General features: G+C 40.1%; 1 protein-coding gene across 4 annotated transcripts in view; it reads left to right on the plus strand.

The window, feature by feature from the left end:
- Nucleotides 1-20,314, plus strand: part of LOC144501636 (casein kinase I) — a 51,152-nt gene that overhangs the window by 26,105 nt on the left and 4,733 nt on the right. Inside the window, exons 4-10 of one of the 4 annotated variants that reach the window (XR_013499168.1) lie at nt 831-1,059; nt 1,630-1,800; nt 3,902-4,050; nt 6,226-6,394; nt 11,237-11,376; nt 16,269-17,953; nt 18,994-19,053. Coding sequence is in view for 3 of the 4 variants with exons in the window: in XM_078225535.1 (XP_078081661.1) it covers nt 831-1,059; nt 1,630-1,800; nt 3,902-4,050; nt 6,226-6,394; nt 11,237-11,376; nt 16,269-16,301 (891 nt within the window). In the remaining variant the exon portion in view is untranslated. The remainder of the gene's footprint in view (nt 1-830; nt 1,060-1,629; nt 1,801-3,901; nt 4,051-6,225; nt 6,395-11,236; nt 11,377-16,268; nt 17,954-18,993; nt 19,054-20,314) is intronic. The other 3 variants (XM_078225535.1, XM_078225536.1, XM_078225534.1) reach the window with 3 other exon arrangements.

The following is a 20,314-nucleotide window of genomic DNA, read 5'->3' on the forward strand; positions in this document are numbered from 1 at the left end:
AGGTTTAATTATAGTACCACTTACTTCAATGAAAGCTGTTTTGGGTACACATTGATGCCAAAGTACCAATATCTGATATTGGTATTGATATTATTCCCACAATCATTAATGATGTGCAGCTCAAGGTCAGTTGCCTTGTCTAAACAGATGTTTTCAGTTGCCCTCTCATCTCAAAAACATTTCAGTGTCTTTGTAGCTGGCTTTAATATCAAAGTCCACTGTCAGCAGTATGATTGTACTCTACATTTGCTCCACAGACACCAATTGATAGTGGTGGGTGTAGCATTGCCAAGTTAGTCCAATGGAGAGCAGGAAAGCCTGACTACGTATGGTGTAAGTTGATTAAAGTGGTAAAGGTGGGGAAATTATCCTTGTAGAAAGAGACCAAGCTGGTTTGAGGGAAGCGTTGTATGATACTACATACAGCTTTCCAAATGAATAGCTTGTTTCATCCAGTAATTTTGGCTTAAAACAATTCTAATATAAGTAACTAGGTTGGATCGTGAATTTTTACTTATTTTGAAATTCATAAAAATGTTCACTAAGTAACTTTGTAACTGAAACTTTGACTCCAAACTAGAATTAAGAGTTAATTGTTGCTTTGTCCCCAAGTTACTGTTGCAAGATTGGGCATGTGGGGTTATAGCTCTTACTAATCCTGTATCATTCAAGATTGCTTCATGGAAAGTCAAAGCAGGATTGATAAAAGGTGGGCTGTGCCATTCGCTCAAAGTTGGATGCAAGGATTGATGGTTCCACTCTATACAAAAGGATAATCCATGTGAGCTTGCTGACTTTTCCGATCTAAAATTGTTTTTTCTTCTTTTTAGATCAGTAGAATTGAATATATTCATTCAAAAAATTTTATCCACCGTGATGTGAAACCTGACAACTTCCTAATGGGTTTGGGAAAGAAAGGCAACTTGGTCTATATTATTGACTTTGGGCTAGCAAAAAAGTATCGAGATGCACGGACACACCAACATATACCGTACCGTGAAAATAAGAACCTCACAGGAACAGCTCGATATGCTTCAATTAATACCCATTTGGGAATAGGTAGGCAGTTTTACACTTCTCATTTACCCCGTGAGTTAGAAACTCTCAGGTTTATTGTAAATATTCTTCGTGTATTACAACCATGTTAGATTGATGGAACTTCCAATCCACAAACATGTCATTTTTTTTCAGTCAGCACTGCCAAAACTGAATTGTAACTCGTATCACTGCTGTTGTTGGAATTAAGTTGAGCCTCTGATGCCCACATTTCTGTCATTACATTTCAGAGCAATTCCTTGTGCGAAGTATTTGGAGATGTCTGAGAGATGTGATAAGGCACTGTGTCTAAATATGTGTCAGTCTTTTGTTGTGTGTGAGCAGTTATATGTTTACTCAATTATAGGCTTTGGAGTTTGGGAAGAAAATCTGTAATTTGAAGTATGTGTACTATGGTAAACTTGTGTGGAACATTTAACAGTTTTGGTAGCTGTGAAGTTTTCACACTGAAAATTTGTATAAATTGTAAAAGATTACAAACTGAATTTCATTATAAATTTCCAGTGCTGATTGCAAAAGTGGTAGCTTCCAGCCTGATGGTGTCCCATAGTAGTGTGCATGCCTCTTTTCCAGAACAAAGCCGCCGTGATGATCTGGAATCCTTGGGCTATGTTCTGATGTACTTTAACTTGGGATCATTGCCCTGGCAAGGTCTGAAAGCAGCAACAAAGAGACAGAAGTACGAACGCATTAGTGAAAAGAAAATGTCAACGCCCATTGAAGTACTCTGCAAAGGTTACTCGTGTATGTATAAAGATTATCTTTCTGACAATTTTATATGGAGATCTATGCTGTTGATCCACCGGGGTCAAGTGGCCATCTGTCATGATGTATTGTTACAGCAATCTGTTCCTAATTTGTGGTATTAAGATGTCAGAAATTAGCCTATATTACTTCATGATTACAATGTACAAACTGGTAGGAGTAATTAGTTCCCAAAATTTGATGGTTATGAAAGAAGTCCTCTGGCTGCTTAACACGTTTTCCTTGAAGTGAATTCCTATTGGTGCTCAGTTAGACTCCACATCGAGTCCTTCAAGGGATTATATCTCAAGATAACTTAAGAATTTTAGAAAACTGACTTAGATTAGAGCACTTACAGCACTAACAGCATAATAAAGAGCTGAAAGGCCATTTATGGATTTGAGATTCTGACAAACCGCCCCCCCCCCCCCCCCCCCCCCAATCTCCCCCAGCAACTAGAACTGTTGGAGGCAGCCAAGAACGAACAACATAGGAGGCGTTCAATTTTTCTATTCATTTGGTGCAGCTACTTCTAATGCTCATACTAATCAGAGAACCCGTACAGTGCAGAAGGAGGCCATTCAGCCCATCAAGTCTGCGCTGGCTCTCTCTAGCAGAGTACCTTAACCAAACCCCTTAGCCAAGGGGCGGCACGGTAGCACAGTGGTTAGCACTGCTGCTTCACAGCTCCAGGGTCCCGGGTTCGATTCCCGGCTCGGGTCACTGTCTGTGTGGAGTTTGCACATTCTCCTTGTGTCTGCGTGGGTTTCCTCCGGGTGCTCCGGTTTCCTCCCACAGTCCAAAGATGTGCGGGTTAGGTTGATTGGCCAGGTTAAAAATTGCCCTTTAGAGTCCTGAGATGTGTAGGTTAGAGGGATTAGCAGGTAAATATGTGGGGGTAGGGCCTGGGTGGGATTGTGGTCGGTGCAGACTCGATGGGCCGAATGGCCTCCTTCTGCACTGTAGGGTTTCTATGATTTCCCCCACCCTATTCCCGTAATATTGTCTCTCTTTTGATGCCTTCCATTTAGAACCCACATTATAGTAGATCCCATAATTTCTTTATGGGGAGGTAGGATGGTTGTACTCATGAACCCGGAAGGTCTTCTCAACAGTCAAAGAACAAAGAAAATTACAGCACAGGAACAGGCCCTTCGGCCTTCCAAGCCTGCACTGGCCATGCTGCCTGACTGAACTAAAACCACCTACCCTTCCGGGGACCGTATCCCTTTATTTCCATCTTATTCATGTATTTGTCAAGACGCCCCTTAAATGTCACTATTGTGCAAGTTCCAAGCACCCACCACCCTCTGTTAAAAAAAAACTTGCCTCGTACATCTCCTTTAAACCTTGCCCCTCACAGCTTAAACCTATGCCCCCTAGTAATTGACTCTTCCACCCTGGGAAAAAGCTGACTATCCACTCTGTCCATGCCCCCCATAATCTTGTAGGCATCTATCAGGTCGTCCCTCAATTGCTGTGGTTCCAGTGAGAACAAACCAAGTTTCTCCAATCTCTCTTCATAGCTAATGCCCTCCATATCAGGCAACATCCTGGTAAATCTTTTCTGTACCCTCTGCAAAGCCTCCACATCCTTCTGGTAGTGTGTCGACCAGAATTGAACTCCATATTCCAAGTGTGGCCTAACTAAGGTTCTATAAAGCTGCAACATGACTTGACAGTTTCTAAACTCAATGCCCCGGCCGATGAAGGCAAGCATGTCGTATGCCTTCTTGACTACCTTCTCCACCTGCGTTGCCACTTTCAGTGACCTGTGTACCTGTACACCCACATCCCACTGCCTATCAATACTCTTAAAGGTTCAGCCATATACTGTATATTTCCTATCTGTATTAGACCTTCCAAAATGCATTACCTCACATTTGTCCGGAAAATTTAACAGAATTAAAGAAAGATCCATGTGTAAGATTTTCATTAAGATTAATTAGGTATGAAGTATTAACAGTGTCCAATGGACTACATGTTTCAGCTGGATTTGATCTTTTTTTTTTGTCTCAATGTGAAAATAACCACATTCTGAGCACATTGCACACCAGGCTTGCAAACGTAAGTAATTTGCTGTCCTTTTCCTTCCCTGCAGCTGAGTTTGCCACATACTTGAACTTCTGCCGCTCTCTGCGTTTTGATGACAAACCAGACTACTCTTACTTGAGGCAATTATTTCGTAATCTCTTCCACCGCCAAGGCTTCTCCTATGACTATGTCTTTGACTGGAACATGCTCAAATTTGTACGTTTGTTTTGTGCTTAATACTGATGATGTAGCCGAGTGTCCTGTGCATATCTCATAAACTTAAAGTTCTGATGGAAAAATAAAACTGAAGCAGAGTCCGCTTCCCAAATGTTTTTGTTGCCAAAAGGATTGATTCTTCCCTTAGTTTAGCATCGTTTAAAAGTGTTTGTGTCAATCCTGGCTTGTTAGTAGCATTATTATCTCGTGAGTCAAGAAGGTTATGATTGAGCCTCACACGAGGGCTTTTAATGTATAAATTCCAGTGAAGTGCTAATGGAGGAAGTAATGTTAACCGTATCAGAAGTAATGTTCATCTGAGCTACCAGAATAGAGAGCCTTGCCTTATTTTGGTTGTTCAGAAGAATTTGGAGATCCCTTGAAACTAGTGAAAGGGCAGAGTCTTCTGGTATTTTGTAAGTGTTTCCTCTGCAGTGAATAAATACTATTTTTGCCAATGTCAACCATACAATTCCAGGCAATAGAATACAGAAGGTGGCTATTCAGCCACTCATGCTAGTATTGGCTCCTTAATTGAGTTATGGATTTTTAATTCCTTGTCGTCTTTTTATGTTCCTTTTCTAATTCTTTCAAATGTTGCCAAGAATAGTCATGAGCCTGCATAAGTGTTTTAGAAGTCAACATACGACGACTAAAAAGTAGACAAGAAGAGGAAAATATTAAATTAGAGTAAACCAGCCAGGAATATACAGATCGTAAGAGGTTTTGCAAAGGAGAATGGCAACAAAAAAAAATTATTGGTCTCTTAGAGGCAGAGACAGGAAAAATTACCATGGGAAAAGACAAACTGGCAGAGACATTCAACAATGTTACATACCATAAGACATAGGAGCAGAATTGGCCACTCGGCCCATTGTGTCCGCTCCGCCATTCAATCATGGCTGATATTTTTCTCATCCGCATCCTCCTGCCTTTTCCCCATAATCTCTGATCCCCTTATTAATCAAGAACCTATCTATTTCTGTCTTAAAGACACTCAATGACCTGGCCTCCACAGCCTTCTGCAGCAAAGAGTTCCACAGATTCACCACTCTCTGGCTGAAGAAATTCCTTCTCATCTCTGTTGTAAAGGATCGTCCTTTTAGCCTGAGGTTGTGCCCTCTGGTTCTTGTTTTTCCTACTAGTGGAAAAGTGCAGTGTAAGCAAGGGGCTAATAAGAGTGAAGAACTTGAGGATAAAGTATTGGAGAAACTTGAGGGAGGAAATGCCGAAAAATCACTTATACCCTAGGTTTCTAAAGGAGATATCTATAGGGATGGTGGATCACTGGTTATAATTTCCCCAAATTTCCTATATTCCAAAATGGCTCCAGCAGATTAGAAGTTAGCCAATGTAACATTGCTATTTAAGAAAAGAGAGATGGAGAAAATGGGGAACTGCAAACCAGTTAGATAGAAGTCTATGTTCTGGAATCTATTATTAAAGAAGCTTTAACAATATACTTGGAAAATCATAGTATGTTCAGACTAAGTCAGCATGGTTTTACAAAAGGGACATCACGTTTGACAAGTTTATTAAAGTTTTTTGAGGATATAACTAGTAGGGTAGATAAAGGGGAGCCAGTAGATGTGATGCACTTGCATTTCTGAAAGGCATTCATTAAGATGCCACAAAAAAAGGTTAATATGCAAGTAACAAATGTATGTGGAGTTGGGGTATAATCTATTAACTTGGATTAGAAGATTGGTTAACAGACAGGAAGCAGAGTGGGGATAAATGGTGCATTTTCATGTTGGCAGGCAGTGGAGTTCTGCGAAGTCAGTGCTGGATCCTCAGCTATTTACAATCTATATTAATAACTTAGACAAAGCAATCATGGGGAATTTATCTGTTTGCTGACGATACAAAACTAGGTGGGAATATAAGTTGTGCGGAGGACACAAAGGTTGCAAAAGCTATAGACAGGTTAAATGAATAGATGACGAGGTAATTGATGGATGTGGGGGAAGTGAAAGATTCATTTTTGGATGTGCAAACAGAAAAGCAGAATGGATTTTAAAAAGGTGTGAAACTTCAAAATGTTGCCTTGACAGTAACAAATGCTAGACAAGTCAGCAGATTGGTGAGTCATTTACAACTGATTTCAGTTAAAATGATTTTTGTTTCAGCAGAAATGACTCTTCCTCTCATTTTTCCCCCTTCGGATCATTTTAGGGGGCCAGCAGAGCAGCTGATGATGATCGTGAACGGAGAGAACGAGAGGAACGAATGAGGCACGGTCGAAATCCAGCAGCACGGGGATTACCCTCGACTGCCTCTGGAAGGCTCAGAGGAAATCAAGAAGTAGCACCACAGACACCCCTCACACCCACGTCCCACACTGGTAAGATAAAACTGTGAATTTACTTATGGATGTTGTTAGAATAGATGAGTCAAAGCCTGTGTGACAACGCGATAAAGGCCTGAGTTTTTGTCCAGATCAATTTTTATTTACTATATTTTAAGCAAATAAACCAGAGCTTGGTAACTTTACACATTTTGCTTTTATTGCAAATATCATTGAGTTGCTATCATCATAAACGAAACATGAGTTTGAAGCACAAGTTTAGCATAAGGGGACTAAGGAATAGCAATGGGTGCAAGGCAATGGCAAAAACGGTCTAGAAACATCCTGGGGAAATGGAAATCAGGAAGCACGTAGCAGTAACAAAGATACCTCCTGGCCTTAAAGTACTTCAGACTGATATCAATGCAAGTTGGTATGTGAAGAGATCTGTAAGTATATAAAGGGAAAAAGATTGGTAAAAACAAATATGCGTCCCTCATAGTGAGAAACGGGAATTTATAAAGAGATGGCTGACCAACTAAATACATACATTGATTCTGTCTTCACAAAAGAGGACACACACAACGTAGCAGAAATGTTAGGAAATACAGGGTTTTGTGAGAGGGAGGAACTGAAGGAAATCAGTATTAGTAGGGAATCGGTGTTGCGGAAATTGATGGGATTGAAGGCTGATAAAGCCTCAAAAGCCTGATGATCTACATACCAGAGTCCTAAAGGAAATAGCCCTAGAAATAGTGGATGCATTGATGGTCATCTTCCAAGACACTATAGACTCTGGAACAGATTAGAGGGTAGTTGATTACCCCACTATTTGAAAAGGGAGGTAGAGAGAAAACAGGGAATTATAGACCAATAAGCCTGACATCGGTTGGGGAAACGCAGAGCACCTGGAAAACAATGGCAGGAGAGGGCAGAATTGCATGGATTTACGAAAGGAAAATCATGTTTGACAAATCTACTGGAATTCTTTGAGGATGTAACTAGTAGAGTTGATGAAGGTGGACCAGTTGATGAAGGTGAACCAGTTGATGAAGGTGAATCAGTGGATGTGTTTTATTTGACTTTCAGCAGGCTTTTGACAAGATCCCACATAAGCCATGAGCATGTAAAATTAAAGTGCAAGGAATTTGGGGTTTTTTATTCAAATGAATAGAAAGCTCGTTGTCAGAAAACAAATAAGGAATAAAGGGGTCTTTTTCCAAGTGGTAGGCAGTGACTGGTGGGGTACCATAGGGATCAGTGCCAGGATCCCAGATTTTAAAATGTTCACAATGTATAATTATTTAGATGAGGGAACTAAATGTAATATCTCCAAATTTGCGGATGGCACAAAGCTGGGTGGGAGGGTGAGCTGTGAGGAGGATACAGAGATATTTCCGTGTGATTTGGACAAGTTGAGTGGGCAAGTTATTCACTTTGGTAGCAAAAACAGGAAGGCATATTATTATCTGAATGGCTGTAGATTGAGAGCGTGGAATGTGCAATGAGACCCGAGTGTCCTTGTACACCAGTTGCTGAAAACAAGCATGCAGGCAGCGGTGGTGAAGAAGGCAAGTGCTGTGTTAGCCTTCATAGTGAGAGGATTCATGTACAGAAGCAGGGGTGTCTCACTGCAGTTACAAGGGCCTTGGTGAGACTACACCTGGAGTATTGTGAGCAGTTTTGGTCTCCTTTTGGTGAGACTGATGTATGATGAGTGATTGAGTTGCTTAGTATTCGCTATAGTTTAGAAGGATGAGGGCGATGTCACAGGATCGAGGGGAAAGCAGGAACGGGTTGAGTTGGGTATTTAGCCATGGTCATGTTGAATGGCAGAGCAGAATGGCCTACTCCTATTTTCTGTTTCTATTCAGTTTATTTTCAAACTGCCTCTAAATATCTCACCTAACTATATGCTACATTTTAATAGTTACAATGGTCTGGTTATCACCATTTAATGCAGTTAAAACAGAGCGCTCAAGTCCAAGCTTGGTAGACTTGTAGTTTGGTGCCCTCTGTCAGGTTCCTGTTGTTTCACACTCTCTAACTCAGCTTGGACATTACAGCTGCAACTTTTGCAATGTGCGTTGATTTCAGCATCAAGTGACGGATTGCTGGTAATTGTGGAGCCTAGATTTGCAAAGCTATCAACAACCTCCAGCGTCACATTGTCAGTGCTGATGGATGGTGGTATTGTAGCATCTTGGACCCTTACGTTCATTTGTCTTCCTGATGCTGATGGTCAAACCAGGCTCATAACATGCATGAGAGAGTCTGTCCATTTGCCACTGAAGATAATAGTTACACCAGTAAAATCTCAGTTACCCCTGATCGATCAAGGCTTAAATTTTTAATTGTTTTACTGTGGGAATAGTGTGTCAAAAGTTAGTTTACGTCATCGATTCTGTATTGATTGTATCTGTGAAGGCTGAAACAGTACATCCTGTGGAGGAGGGTATGACCGACAGCAACTTCTGCATTTAACTCCATATATGGACGCTAGAAATTACCGTCAGTTTTTCACAATAAATGGCCACAAATAATGACAATTTTGCTGTCATTACAACTGCACATTCTGAGCCTAATGCCTTGCTACCATTCCAACCCTCCAATGACTCCTTATAAATTTGGCTTCCAGTTCAGCACATTGGTATCCCATTAGTGCAGTTCAAAGTTGAAATTTTGTGTGGCTTGAAATAGCGCCTTGGCTCCTCCTCGTCTAAATTCTCTCAAGCTTTCAACAGCGTTGACTGATCCATGCTCATTTTAAGGTCATTGTTGACATCTAAGCTCAAGGTGATGCTTTTGCCTGGTTCCCTTCATAAATCATAGTACTTTCTTCATTGCCAGTCATGACACATTCCTCCTTGTTTTCTCACTGTCTTTGTTTCCCTCATCCCCCTGTCTAACTTTATGTTGCTTGTAGTTGCTGCCCATTGCTCTGTCAAGCCATTTAAACATGTCTTCCTACAAGTGAAGAGCCATCTTAAAGGCGCTAGTTCGTACAGAGGACTTCAAATGTGCATTTCTGCTTCATTGCCCTTTTTGTCAGTCTTAAGAACACAGTGGAATCTGGTCTTTAAAATAGTTTGTTGCATGTTACTGAAACTGATGAAAATTTCAGTATAATTTATCGTTTAAATCATTGCCATAGTGAAGCAATAAAATACCACATGAGGCTATTAGGGCAACTAGCATAGATGCTTTTAAAATGAAGATATAAATACACGAATGAGAAATAAATACATGCTGATGGGGTTAAATAAAGTAAGATAGAAGGAGGTTCATATGGAGCATAAACTGATGTAAACCTGCTAGACCAAATGGCAATTATCTATGCTGTAAAATTCTACATAAAGATACCATTTAGATTAACTGTCTGCGATATCAATTATAGGCTTGTGGTTTGTCAGTGAGGGTGGTGAACAGAGATGCCAGTTTAAAAAGTTGGAACAATGAAGTGTTTCTGGCAATGGAATTATGTTGGCCTGATGTGGGATGCAGTCTTAATCTGCTTACTGAGTTCGCCGAGATGGAGAAATCTCTGAGAGAGCTAATTGCGCATTATATTAGCTTCATGTCCAATAAATTCTTCATCATCTTGTTGATGTTGCCAGTTCGAACTAAATTACAAGTTTGCCCAACTAGGATAATGTCAAAAGTACATAGTCGTGCAAAACATGTGCAGACTGGTGATTAGATTATGAGCTGTAGGCCTTGTTGAGTAATTTGTTGGAGCAGTAAGTTTAGCCATTACCAAAACTATTGCAAGAGATGTAATAGTAATTAGGAATCCTCCTAGAAAGCATTTTTTTTTTTAAACATTTTTATCCTAAGCTTCAAAAGAGGGAGCAAGTGATCTGTTCCTATGTTTGTCTTTTTATTGTTCCTGTAGCTTCAGTAATGTTTACATTTCTACTAAAAAAAAAACTGATCACCATACAGCTCTGACTGAATGAGAACTATTATTGATGGAATTAATTCATAGCCCAACCATGGGGCTTGCTACACTGTTAGGAAATTGCAACTTTCAGCCTTAAAGTTAAATATTCAAATGAATTGTAGAGCAGCTTTAGATTTTTCATTGTTCAGTTGTGGATTAGCTTGCGTTCATAGTCCATTTTGAAAATGTTCCGTCTACTCACCCAAGTTTTCACGAGAAACAATACGTTAAACATATGGTAGATTAGTTCATAAATCAAATAACAGTATGTTGGTATGAGCCTAGTTTGAAGCAGTTCAAATCCAATTCTGGGATACAAAAACTGTTAACAGTAAGAATGTGGTTCCAATGTCAAGCTGGTGATTTTTAAAAATCAGCAAGATTGCACTGGTTAAACTGAGAGTTCTGCTTTTGTTCACCATGTGCAAACTAGAGTCAAAAAACTGATGTTAGCCGTTCAATTATCGAACCCCACAACTCAGCAAAAAATCAGTATAAAAACTTGAAAATCTTTATGGTAAGAATGGAAATATTTAATGCATTTTTCTTGTCAAAACAGGGGTACATATGTGAAGCATTTGAAAATGGAAAGGCTTCAAAATGGCTATTGACGTGGCTTAATCCACAATTGGACAGCAAGCAGGGCTGGGAATTCATTCTTTAAGAGGAAGTTTTCTCCTTACCTGTAAGCATAAGATGTAGGAGTAGAAGTAGGCGACCATCTGGCCCCTAGAGTCTTCTCCGCCATTTATTGAGATCATGACTGATCTGATATGATCCCTGGTTCACTACCACAAACACGTCCATATAATAAACTTGGCTTTGGGTGACAACAAATTTTTAAAAATTTTTTATCCACCATTAAGCAAATGAATGTTTAATTTGTTCAATAGATTTTCTTCTCTATGATTGTAAATTGGGGCTGGTTTTACCTAACTTTGACATTCATTCTGCAGCGAACACATCTCCACGCCCTGTTTCTGGCATGGAACGGGAGCGGAAAGTGAGCATGAGGTTACATCGTGGCGCTCCTGTTAATGTTTCTTCGACAGATTTAACCGGACGTCAGGACACATCACGAATGTCAACATCACAGGTAAGATCAACCCAAATTATTAAACTACACATGGTGTTTTTCCTAAACTTGATGCAACATAAAGAATTTTTGTAATGGTTCTGGGGTTTTAAACAACTTTTTGACCAACTCAATGCAGAATTTTAAAACTAGAAATAACAAACTGATATGGTTCAAGGGCCCATGAATCTGTCCGAGTCATTTTATAAAACCCTATCGGCTCTCTGCCCCTTAGGGAAGGAAATCTGCCCTCTTTACCTGGCCTGACCTATACTTGACGGCAGTACCACAGCAACGTAGTTGTCTCTTAACTGTCCTGTGGAAAAGCTTAACAAACCACTCATTGTACAGGGCAACTAGGAGTGAGTAATAACTGATAGGGATGCCTAAATCCATAATTGAGGACAGTTTGATCCATATAGAGATATTGATCCATTTTTTCAAAATGTGTTTTTCCTTCCTTCCAATAGTTTTTGTTTCTCTCCTCCCCACCCCCAATTCCCAAAGTTGGAATGGCTCATGTTAGGGTGCAGTTTCATTGGATATAAAATGTCTCTATTACCATTATCAAGTTGGCGTTGTTCAGTGAGCCACAGTGGTGGTAATAAGCTTGTCACTGTTAAGCTAACTCCCAACACCTTGTTTCCATTTACTTGAATGAAAAATTAGCTTCCAATACGAGTCCTTGGAATAGTGACCAGATAGAAAAACTGCCAAAGTTAAACCATGAGATCGACAAAGTGATGCTTGCACACGCTATTTGATCCCTGTTCTATTAGTGCTTTATTTTTCTTCTCCGTCCTGTCTGGTAACTGGCAGTCTTTGAGCTAGATTAAAAAGAAAGAGGGGGACCATATTTACCTTGGGAATGTTGTCAGGAATGGCATCATCTAAATCGTTAGTCCCAAAAAGGTCAAGTTTCTAGATTTTGATTTTAATTATTTGATTCCATTCAGCTTCGAACTTCACAAAAAATATTAACTGAAATCATACAGTGTTCAGTAAATGCATATTTGTTTTACTTTTAAGCCTTTCCCCATGGGCAAATAAATCTTTCACTGTGCAATGAAAATTGTATCCTGGTGATTCCAGCCTCTAGCAAAACCATTAACATTAGACCAATATTTAAGTGTTTGATGCCCTGAAATCAGTTTGTTGTCCGTTATTTTTGATCTTAGCATCAAGGAAGTGCACACTCTCTGTTTATCAATTCCTCCCTCTAAACGTTCAGCTGAAATATGAATTTTGTGTACAAGTACTATCTCTCGCATAACTATTGATCATCCCAGACTGGACAAGTTCCAGCAGGCCATTTTTATACTTTTTTATATAAGAATTAAACAGATCTAACAGTGCAGTAATGCATTGTGAAGCATTTGTCAAAACAAAAGAGAAGTTATGGCATATCAGCCCCTAATAACCTTTCCAGTGCGTTATTGGAAGGTTGTCCAACTTTTTTGGGTGAGGGGCCACATTTCCATTATTTTCCTCACTCGAGGATCAGATGAGCAATTTTGGCAGGATAAGGTGTGGGAGGCAAGGGAGGAAATTGCAGGGGCTCTGACCCAAATTTTTAATTCCCCTCTGGCCATCAGGAAGGTGCTAATGAGGTTCCGCTATTTGAGAAGGGTTGTTGCGATTAGCCAGGAAACTACAGACCAGTGAGTCTCAAGTCAGTGGTAGGCAATCTTGTCTCCACCAGAAGAAGCATGGTTTGAGCAGAGATAGTCAGCATGGCTTTGTCAGAGGGAGGTCGTGCCTAACAAATTTGATTGAATTTTTTGAGGAGGTGACCAGGTGTATAGATGAGTGTAATGCAATTGATGTCGTTTATATGGATTTCAGCAAAACCTTTGACCAGGTCCCACATGGGAGACTTATAAAGAAGACAGATGTGCATGGGGTAAAGGGTAATTTGATAAGGTGGACTCAAAATTGGTGTAGTTCTGGGAGAGACAGGGGGATGCTTTGGTGACTGAAAGCCAGTGTCCAGTGATCTGTGCTGGGTCCTCTATTATTCCCCATTTATATAAACGGCATAGATGACTATGTGGGGGTAGGACCAGTAAATTTGCAGATGACACAAAGATTGGCCGGGTGGTTAACAATGAAGTTGTGTCCTGAGCTCCAGGAAGATATAGATGGCGGGATGGTCAAATATGTGGCAGATGGAATTTAACTCTGAAAAGTGAGATGATACACTTGGGAAGGAATAATTAGCTGAGGAAAAATGTGATTACACTGGAGGAAGTGCAGAGGAGATTCACCAGGATGAAACATTTAAGTTATGAAGAGAGGTTGGATAGGTTTGTTTTCGTTGGAGCAAAGGCGACTGAGGGGCGATCTGATTGTGGTGTACAATATTGAGGGCGTGGATAGGGAGCAGCTGTTCCCCTTGGCTGAAGGATGAGTCGGGGGGGATGCAAGTTCAAGGTGAGGGGCAGGAGGTTTGGGGGGGAATGTGAGGAAAATCCATTTTACCCAGAGGGTGGTGACAGTCTGGAATGTGTTGCATGGGAGGGTGGTAAAGGCAGGTTGCCTCACATCCTTTAAAAAGTACCTGGATGTGCACTTGCCACGTCATAACACAAGACTATAGGCCAAATACTGGTAAATGGGGTTGGGAAGGTAGGTCGGGTGTTCCTCGTGTCGGTGCAGATACAATGGGGAGAAGGGCCTCTTCTGCACTGATTCTGTTAAACATAAAGTTCAAATAAAAATCAATGTCGCAGCAATAAATTATTTTTAAAGAGTAACTAATAAAAATGACTGGTATAAACTGCCAAGCAGCAGAGCTAACCAATTAAATCTTTTGCCTTTTTGCTCAAGAGCTAGAGATGCAGACTAGGCCCCAAATACTGGTCCCCAGGTAAGAGTTGGGAACTGGGGCCAATCTAAGTACTAGCTTCGCATTTGTCAGTGGTGGCGCACACACTGCTGGGCTTCTTCCTTTCCTGCTTTGTAGAAAGGCTGTTGGGGAGAGAGGAGATGGAGAAGGATGTGTGTGTCCTGCTCACTCCCAGCCTCTGGATACTTGCTCTCGCAGGTTCCTTCGTCTGTCCCTCCCTCCCCTGGCGCTGGCTCCCTCGTTCCTCCCTCCCTCGCGCCAGCTCGCTCGCTGTCACTTCCCACCTGTGCCCAGGATATCTGGGTATTTTACTTCAGAGGAGGAATTCAGAACAGCTGTGAAGATGCTACAACAAGTTTCCTCACTTTGCCCTGTTAAAGACTTGGGGCGCTGTTGCTGCCGCGCTGCTGTTCCTCTTGCCCTCTTTGTCCACTCCGCCATTTTGATCCCTGGACCGTGGGGGTCTGCGCCTGTGCAGGAGGGTGAGAGAAAAAGCACGCAGCCAAAGACAGAGCGAGCACATGCTGTGAAAGCAAAAGAGAAGCCACTCACCTTCACTCTGTTCACTGATGAGCCTATCTCCAGCAAACGTGGGTGAGAAACAGCCTGTAATTGGAGGAGCAGCTCCCTGCAGAATCTTTCATCGAACTTCCCTGGATTTTGAACAGTGAGTCCACGGGCTGGATATAGCATGGCAGGCTCGATTGTTGGACAGGCCTGATCTATTGTGTTTCTTAATCACTAATTAAATGTTTTCATTGTGAATGAGGATAATTTAAGACAAGTAAATGTGTGATCTATCAAATGTGAAAGAGCAGTGACTCATTTTTAGTTGCATATAGTGGATACCAGTTGCTTCAATTCTCTTAGTGTGCAGCTTTTAACCTTAATTTAAAATATATGTATTTCATCATTTTGAACACACTTTTTCTCAAGATTCTACATTTCAACAATCCCTATCCTTGTAGTAACTAACTGTAGTGCCAGTAAAAATGTATCAGTAGTTTTTAGTGACTAGATTAAGAAGACAGATTGAGGAGGGACTTACATTTGTACGTCAGATCCACATATCGCACTCACCAGCATTCAGAATTTCATACTTTTGAAAAAGTGCCCATAGTCAGTATTTAGTCACTCAGTCCAAGTAGTTTGAGAATGCATAATTTACAGCTTAGATACAAGTGTTCGCAGTCATCAATGGGGGAAGTAATAAGCAGAAAAGAGTAGAATATTTTTTAGTGAACCATTGAACAAAGGGTGGGCCTGGCCAGTGGCGCCCACATCCCATGAAAGAATATATAATTTTCAACACACAGCTGTTGTTTGCTTACATATTAATAAGGAAGTGGTAGATTGATGGTTGTACCTGCAACTTAACAATAAAAGAGAAGTTGACTTATCTGTGTAAAAAATTCCTCCAATCATTCCTTTGGTTCCTTTTCTAACCGTACTCCCTTTCCAATTCAAAGCCCTTTTAAAGAGGAAGTGGTTGAACATACATGTCACGAATAAGGAAAAATTAACTAGTGTCAAATGTTGCATTCCTTCCAAGTCCACATCACTAATTCCAAGCATTGATGTGATTTGAGAACTCCGCTAACACGAATGATGAGCATGTTGAATTATTTTTCCATGGAACACCTGGCGGTAGAGAAAACTGGGCTACAAATGGATAAAATAGAACATCCTAAAAACAGCTTTTGTAGCGCATATACAAACAGCAGTGATACAAGAGCATCAATGGGTATTGTTGGACAGCTTCCCTCAAAAGTGACAGTTTTGTTTTAAAGTTCCAAATGTCTCTTACAATATACTTACAAACGGGGAAATAAATTATGGCACGAACTTGTTTAATGTTCTCTTAATCCCTTTGGCAGAAGACTGTACTAAATATTACCAACTCTTCCAACATGGAAGATCCAGATAGGCAGGAGATGCTTGTCCGTTGCCCTGCTCTCCATCCTTTCAGCAGCAGCATCTCAAAAAAAAATCTCAAATGTAGTTTGTCTTTGCAGGCTTGAGTGAAAGTAAATAGAAATTGTGCATCATCGGTTTTCCTTTGCAGATGTTTCTCGATGAATTACGGTGGAGGTTGTGATGGTGCATTCCTGGTAAATTTAAAACTGAGATTACAGCACATTGGCTCCAAAAGTAGTAATTTAAATTGAAATAATCCACACCTACACTGGCTTTATCATTGCTAGTGTAATGCATGTCACACTTTTCTAGTTATTTGAATTTTCAGACAATTCCTTACTTTGTATATAGATAAAGCTCAAGTGTTCTCTTTTCAAGGAAACTTTTAATTTAAAAGAATAAGCCTAGAAAATACTCTTTTAAATCAAAACATTAATATAAAGGCTCCCGTCACTAACTATTTGAAAATAATATTGGTTCCAAAAAATGATTTTACACTAAGGCTTTCCTTGAACACAACTTTCTTTCTTTCTTCCTCATCTGTTTGCGGGTCACTGTTGTGGAGGAGCCTTACTGTATACTTGAACCCTGTAAAACGTCTCAGACTTTCACCTTGCAGTGTCTGGATTATTTTGATGAAAATGGAAAAGTTGCATTGCAACAGTTTGCATCAGCCGGGCTGGTTTGGCTTGTGGTATGACTGCAGCGTGTTTTTTGTGTGTGTGTGTGTGTCAGTGTATGTGTGTGTGTGCAGGCTGGCAAACTGTCATTCAGTAACAGTCGCATTTGCTTGCAGCATTACCATATGCAACAGGTTTTGCAAATGTGTGTGAACATGGCACGTTAATTCAGAACAAAATGAGAGCACTTTGTATACGGCTGCAAATGTTATTAGCTGACCATGTCAGCTTGGGGTAAAGTGAGATTCATTTGCTTTCCGTTTACTTGGTTTCTATGTTTTAGGAAGTATTTTTTAAGGCACGCAGAAAGGGTTTAATTGAAATGACTGACTGACTCCATTTTGTGGACAGTTCTATTTTTACTCTCCTACTCCCAACAGTTTGAGTTTTGCCATAGTTCTTTCAGCATGCCAGAGCTCAAGTATTAAACTTTAATATGGTTGAAAATCACTCGTCATGACCTTCAGCAGAAATTAAGTGACTTCCTTTATCAGATAATATTGTTGCTTGGGAATGTTGTTGAAATAATTTCACTGTTTACAATCAATATTTCCTTAAAATTGAAGGCAGAATTTAGAATATAGTTCCTGTATACTTCTAATAACAATATATTTATTATCCAACAACTTGAGGTAATCCTATGATGCTATATTGTTTTATATATAGAATTTCACTGTTAGACTTTACAACTCGACAGTTTGTACCCTTCATGCTGTCTTCACTGTTGAGATCCACATGACACTGAAGTTTTACTCAAATAAAATTGAAGTCCTTTACAAATGTTTAGTTACCACTGTATTAATAGTTCTGTAATATTGTCTTGATTCTGTTAGGCCTCCAGATCTTCCACCATTTATCTAATTGATGCATTTTATTCCTTTTTTGACTTTTATATCTTCCCTTTATTTTCTTCCTATTAATGCAAAGCATCCAAGCGTTAGACAACGCTGATTTATATGAACCATCTATTCAAGGGACCCTGGACGATTCCTAGTCCTGTAATGTACAACAGCATGAAGTTGCTTTTATATACAGTAACTTTTAATGTAGTAAAAGATCCAAAGATGCTGGACAGGAATGTAATCAAATGTAAAGAATTGCCACCAAACCAAAGAAGGAAACATTAACAGATGACAAAAGCTTGATCAAAGAGGTAGGATTTTAGAACTGTCTTAAAATAGCAGAGCATGATGGTGGAGCTATTGTGTTGTAAGCGATATTACAGAGCTTGGGGCCTATACAAGTGAAGCCAATGAGTGATTGAGTCCTTGGAGGAGGAAGTAAAAGATGAGCCATGGAGGGATTTGAACTCAAGGATGTGAATTTTTAATTTGAACCACTAATGGATTGGGCACTAGTGTAGATTAGCTAGCATGGGTGAGAGATGTACGACACAATACTGTTTTGAATGTGGACAGCAGAGTTATGGGTGAGCTCTGCATTGGAGCTTGGGCAATGGGATGCCATTGTTCTGGTTATAACTTGAGTATCAGCACTAGCTGATCTGAACTCTGCTAACCTAGCTGTACTGGCCAGGTGCACAGTGCATTTTTCAGTCAATTTTAGTTCCTGGGGAATGAAAGGGTTCACGGCAGATTGCTAGTGTTGTCGGAAGCTAATGTGGTCTTGGTGTGCAGTTGGCTCAAGATGCTCTGAAGGAGTTTATAAACTACCAGCACAAGCATTTGAAAGATGTGTGGAATCATGCTTGAGAATGTAATGGAAGTTGATGTGCATTGCACCCATAATTAGAAATTGTATATAGCCTTTGAATATCCACTCCGCTCTTGAAATGACCTGTTTTATTTAGTATCTGAAAAGAATTGAATTCTGAAATGTCAGCCATGTTTATAATTAGAATGCTACCGTTACTGCTGCTCAGGTCCATTGTTCTTAAGAGTGCTCAATGAGCAAATGGTTTGAATCCTTATAGATGACAGTTTGCACTTCTTTAGGCATGAACCAGATTGTCCAAATTCTTGCTGACCTACTGGTTTATTGACGTGCAGATAATAAGATGGAACTTGCATCCCTTTAAATTCTGGATGGTGTGCAATATCAAACTCTTTATGTCCAATTTGCTAATTTAGCTGTACAGATAATTACTGGAGTTTTACAACTCACTGTTAACCATGGTTTTTTTGTGTGGGTAGTGGCACAGATTACAAATGGCTGTCTTTTCCCCCACCTCAGAATAGCCTCCCTTTCGAGCATGGCATGTAGCTGGTCCACACGCACTGAAGGCAGCACTGGGTGAGTTTATCTCAGTCCCATCTCATTGAAGTAGAACAGACCACGGATATTAGGGTTCAAATCACATTGTGTAGGGGTCAAATGTCTAATAAGTACAATAAAGTGCCATGAAATTCCCACAATGGAAGATCCTTCTCATGATTCCATTAATGTAAGGTAGATATTGATGCCTCAGCCTTTGTGTAGAGCTAGATATACAAATATAATTGTAAAAAAAACTCTTGATGCTTTGTTCACATTCAGCTTGTGCACTACATTCCAGCCTGTACATTTTGGATCATTTAAAGTTGTATTCACAGTGTATAAGAGAGGAGGACAGCACTGATTTTATATTGGAGTTTTCAGCTCCTTTTGCAGTGTAACTATGTTAAAGATTAGTTCCAAAGTTGCAGTGGCTTCAAAAATGGAACCACTCAAAGACAATTCAGAACAGCCATTATATAAATATGGACTTGTGTAAACAGTCTACTCCAACACAGTTTCCCAAATATACTGCAGAACATGTTAAACTTTGTAAGACAAAAAGCATACGAACAAGGAGCAGGAGTAGGCTATTCAGCTCTCGCGCCTTCTCCATCATTTAATAAGACCATGTCTGATATGATAGTAACCTCATTCCACCTACCCCTGATAACCTATCACCCTCTTGCTTATCAAGAATCTATCCACCTGTGCCTTAAGAATATTCAGAGACTTTGCTTCTACTGCCTTTTCGGGAAGAGAGTTCCAAAGACTCATGATCCTCTGAGTGAAAAATCTTTGCCTCAGCTCCATTTTAAATGGGAGACTCCTTATTTATAAACAGTGACGCCCTAATTTTAGATTCTCCCACAACAGGAAACATCCTCTCTACATCCACCCTGTCAAGAATTCTCAGGATCTTGTATTTCAATCAGGTCGCCTCTTACTCTTCTAACCTCCAGCGGAAACGAGCCTAGCCTGTCCAATCTTTTCTCCTAAGATAAACCTGCTATTCCAGGTATTAGTCTGGTTAAACCATCTTTGAATTGCTTCCAACAAATTCACATCTTTAAATAGGATGGCCAATACTGTACAGTACTCCAGATGTGGTCTCACTAGTGCCTTGTGTCACTGAAGCATAACCTCCCTACTTTTATATTCAAATCCTTTTGCAATAAATGGTAAGTGGTTAAACCTGACCTGTATTGTAATGAATTCTCAGTACCCGAAGATTTGAAATACATGTGAACTTATCCAGCGCAATAAAAGTGTATCCTATGAAATTGTAGTAGTGTGGATG

Source organism: Mustelus asterias, chromosome 12 (genome assembly GCF_964213995.1).
Source record: "Mustelus asterias chromosome 12, sMusAst1.hap1.1, whole genome shotgun sequence".
Lineage (NCBI taxonomy): Eukaryota > Metazoa > Chordata > Chondrichthyes > Carcharhiniformes > Triakidae > Mustelus > Mustelus asterias.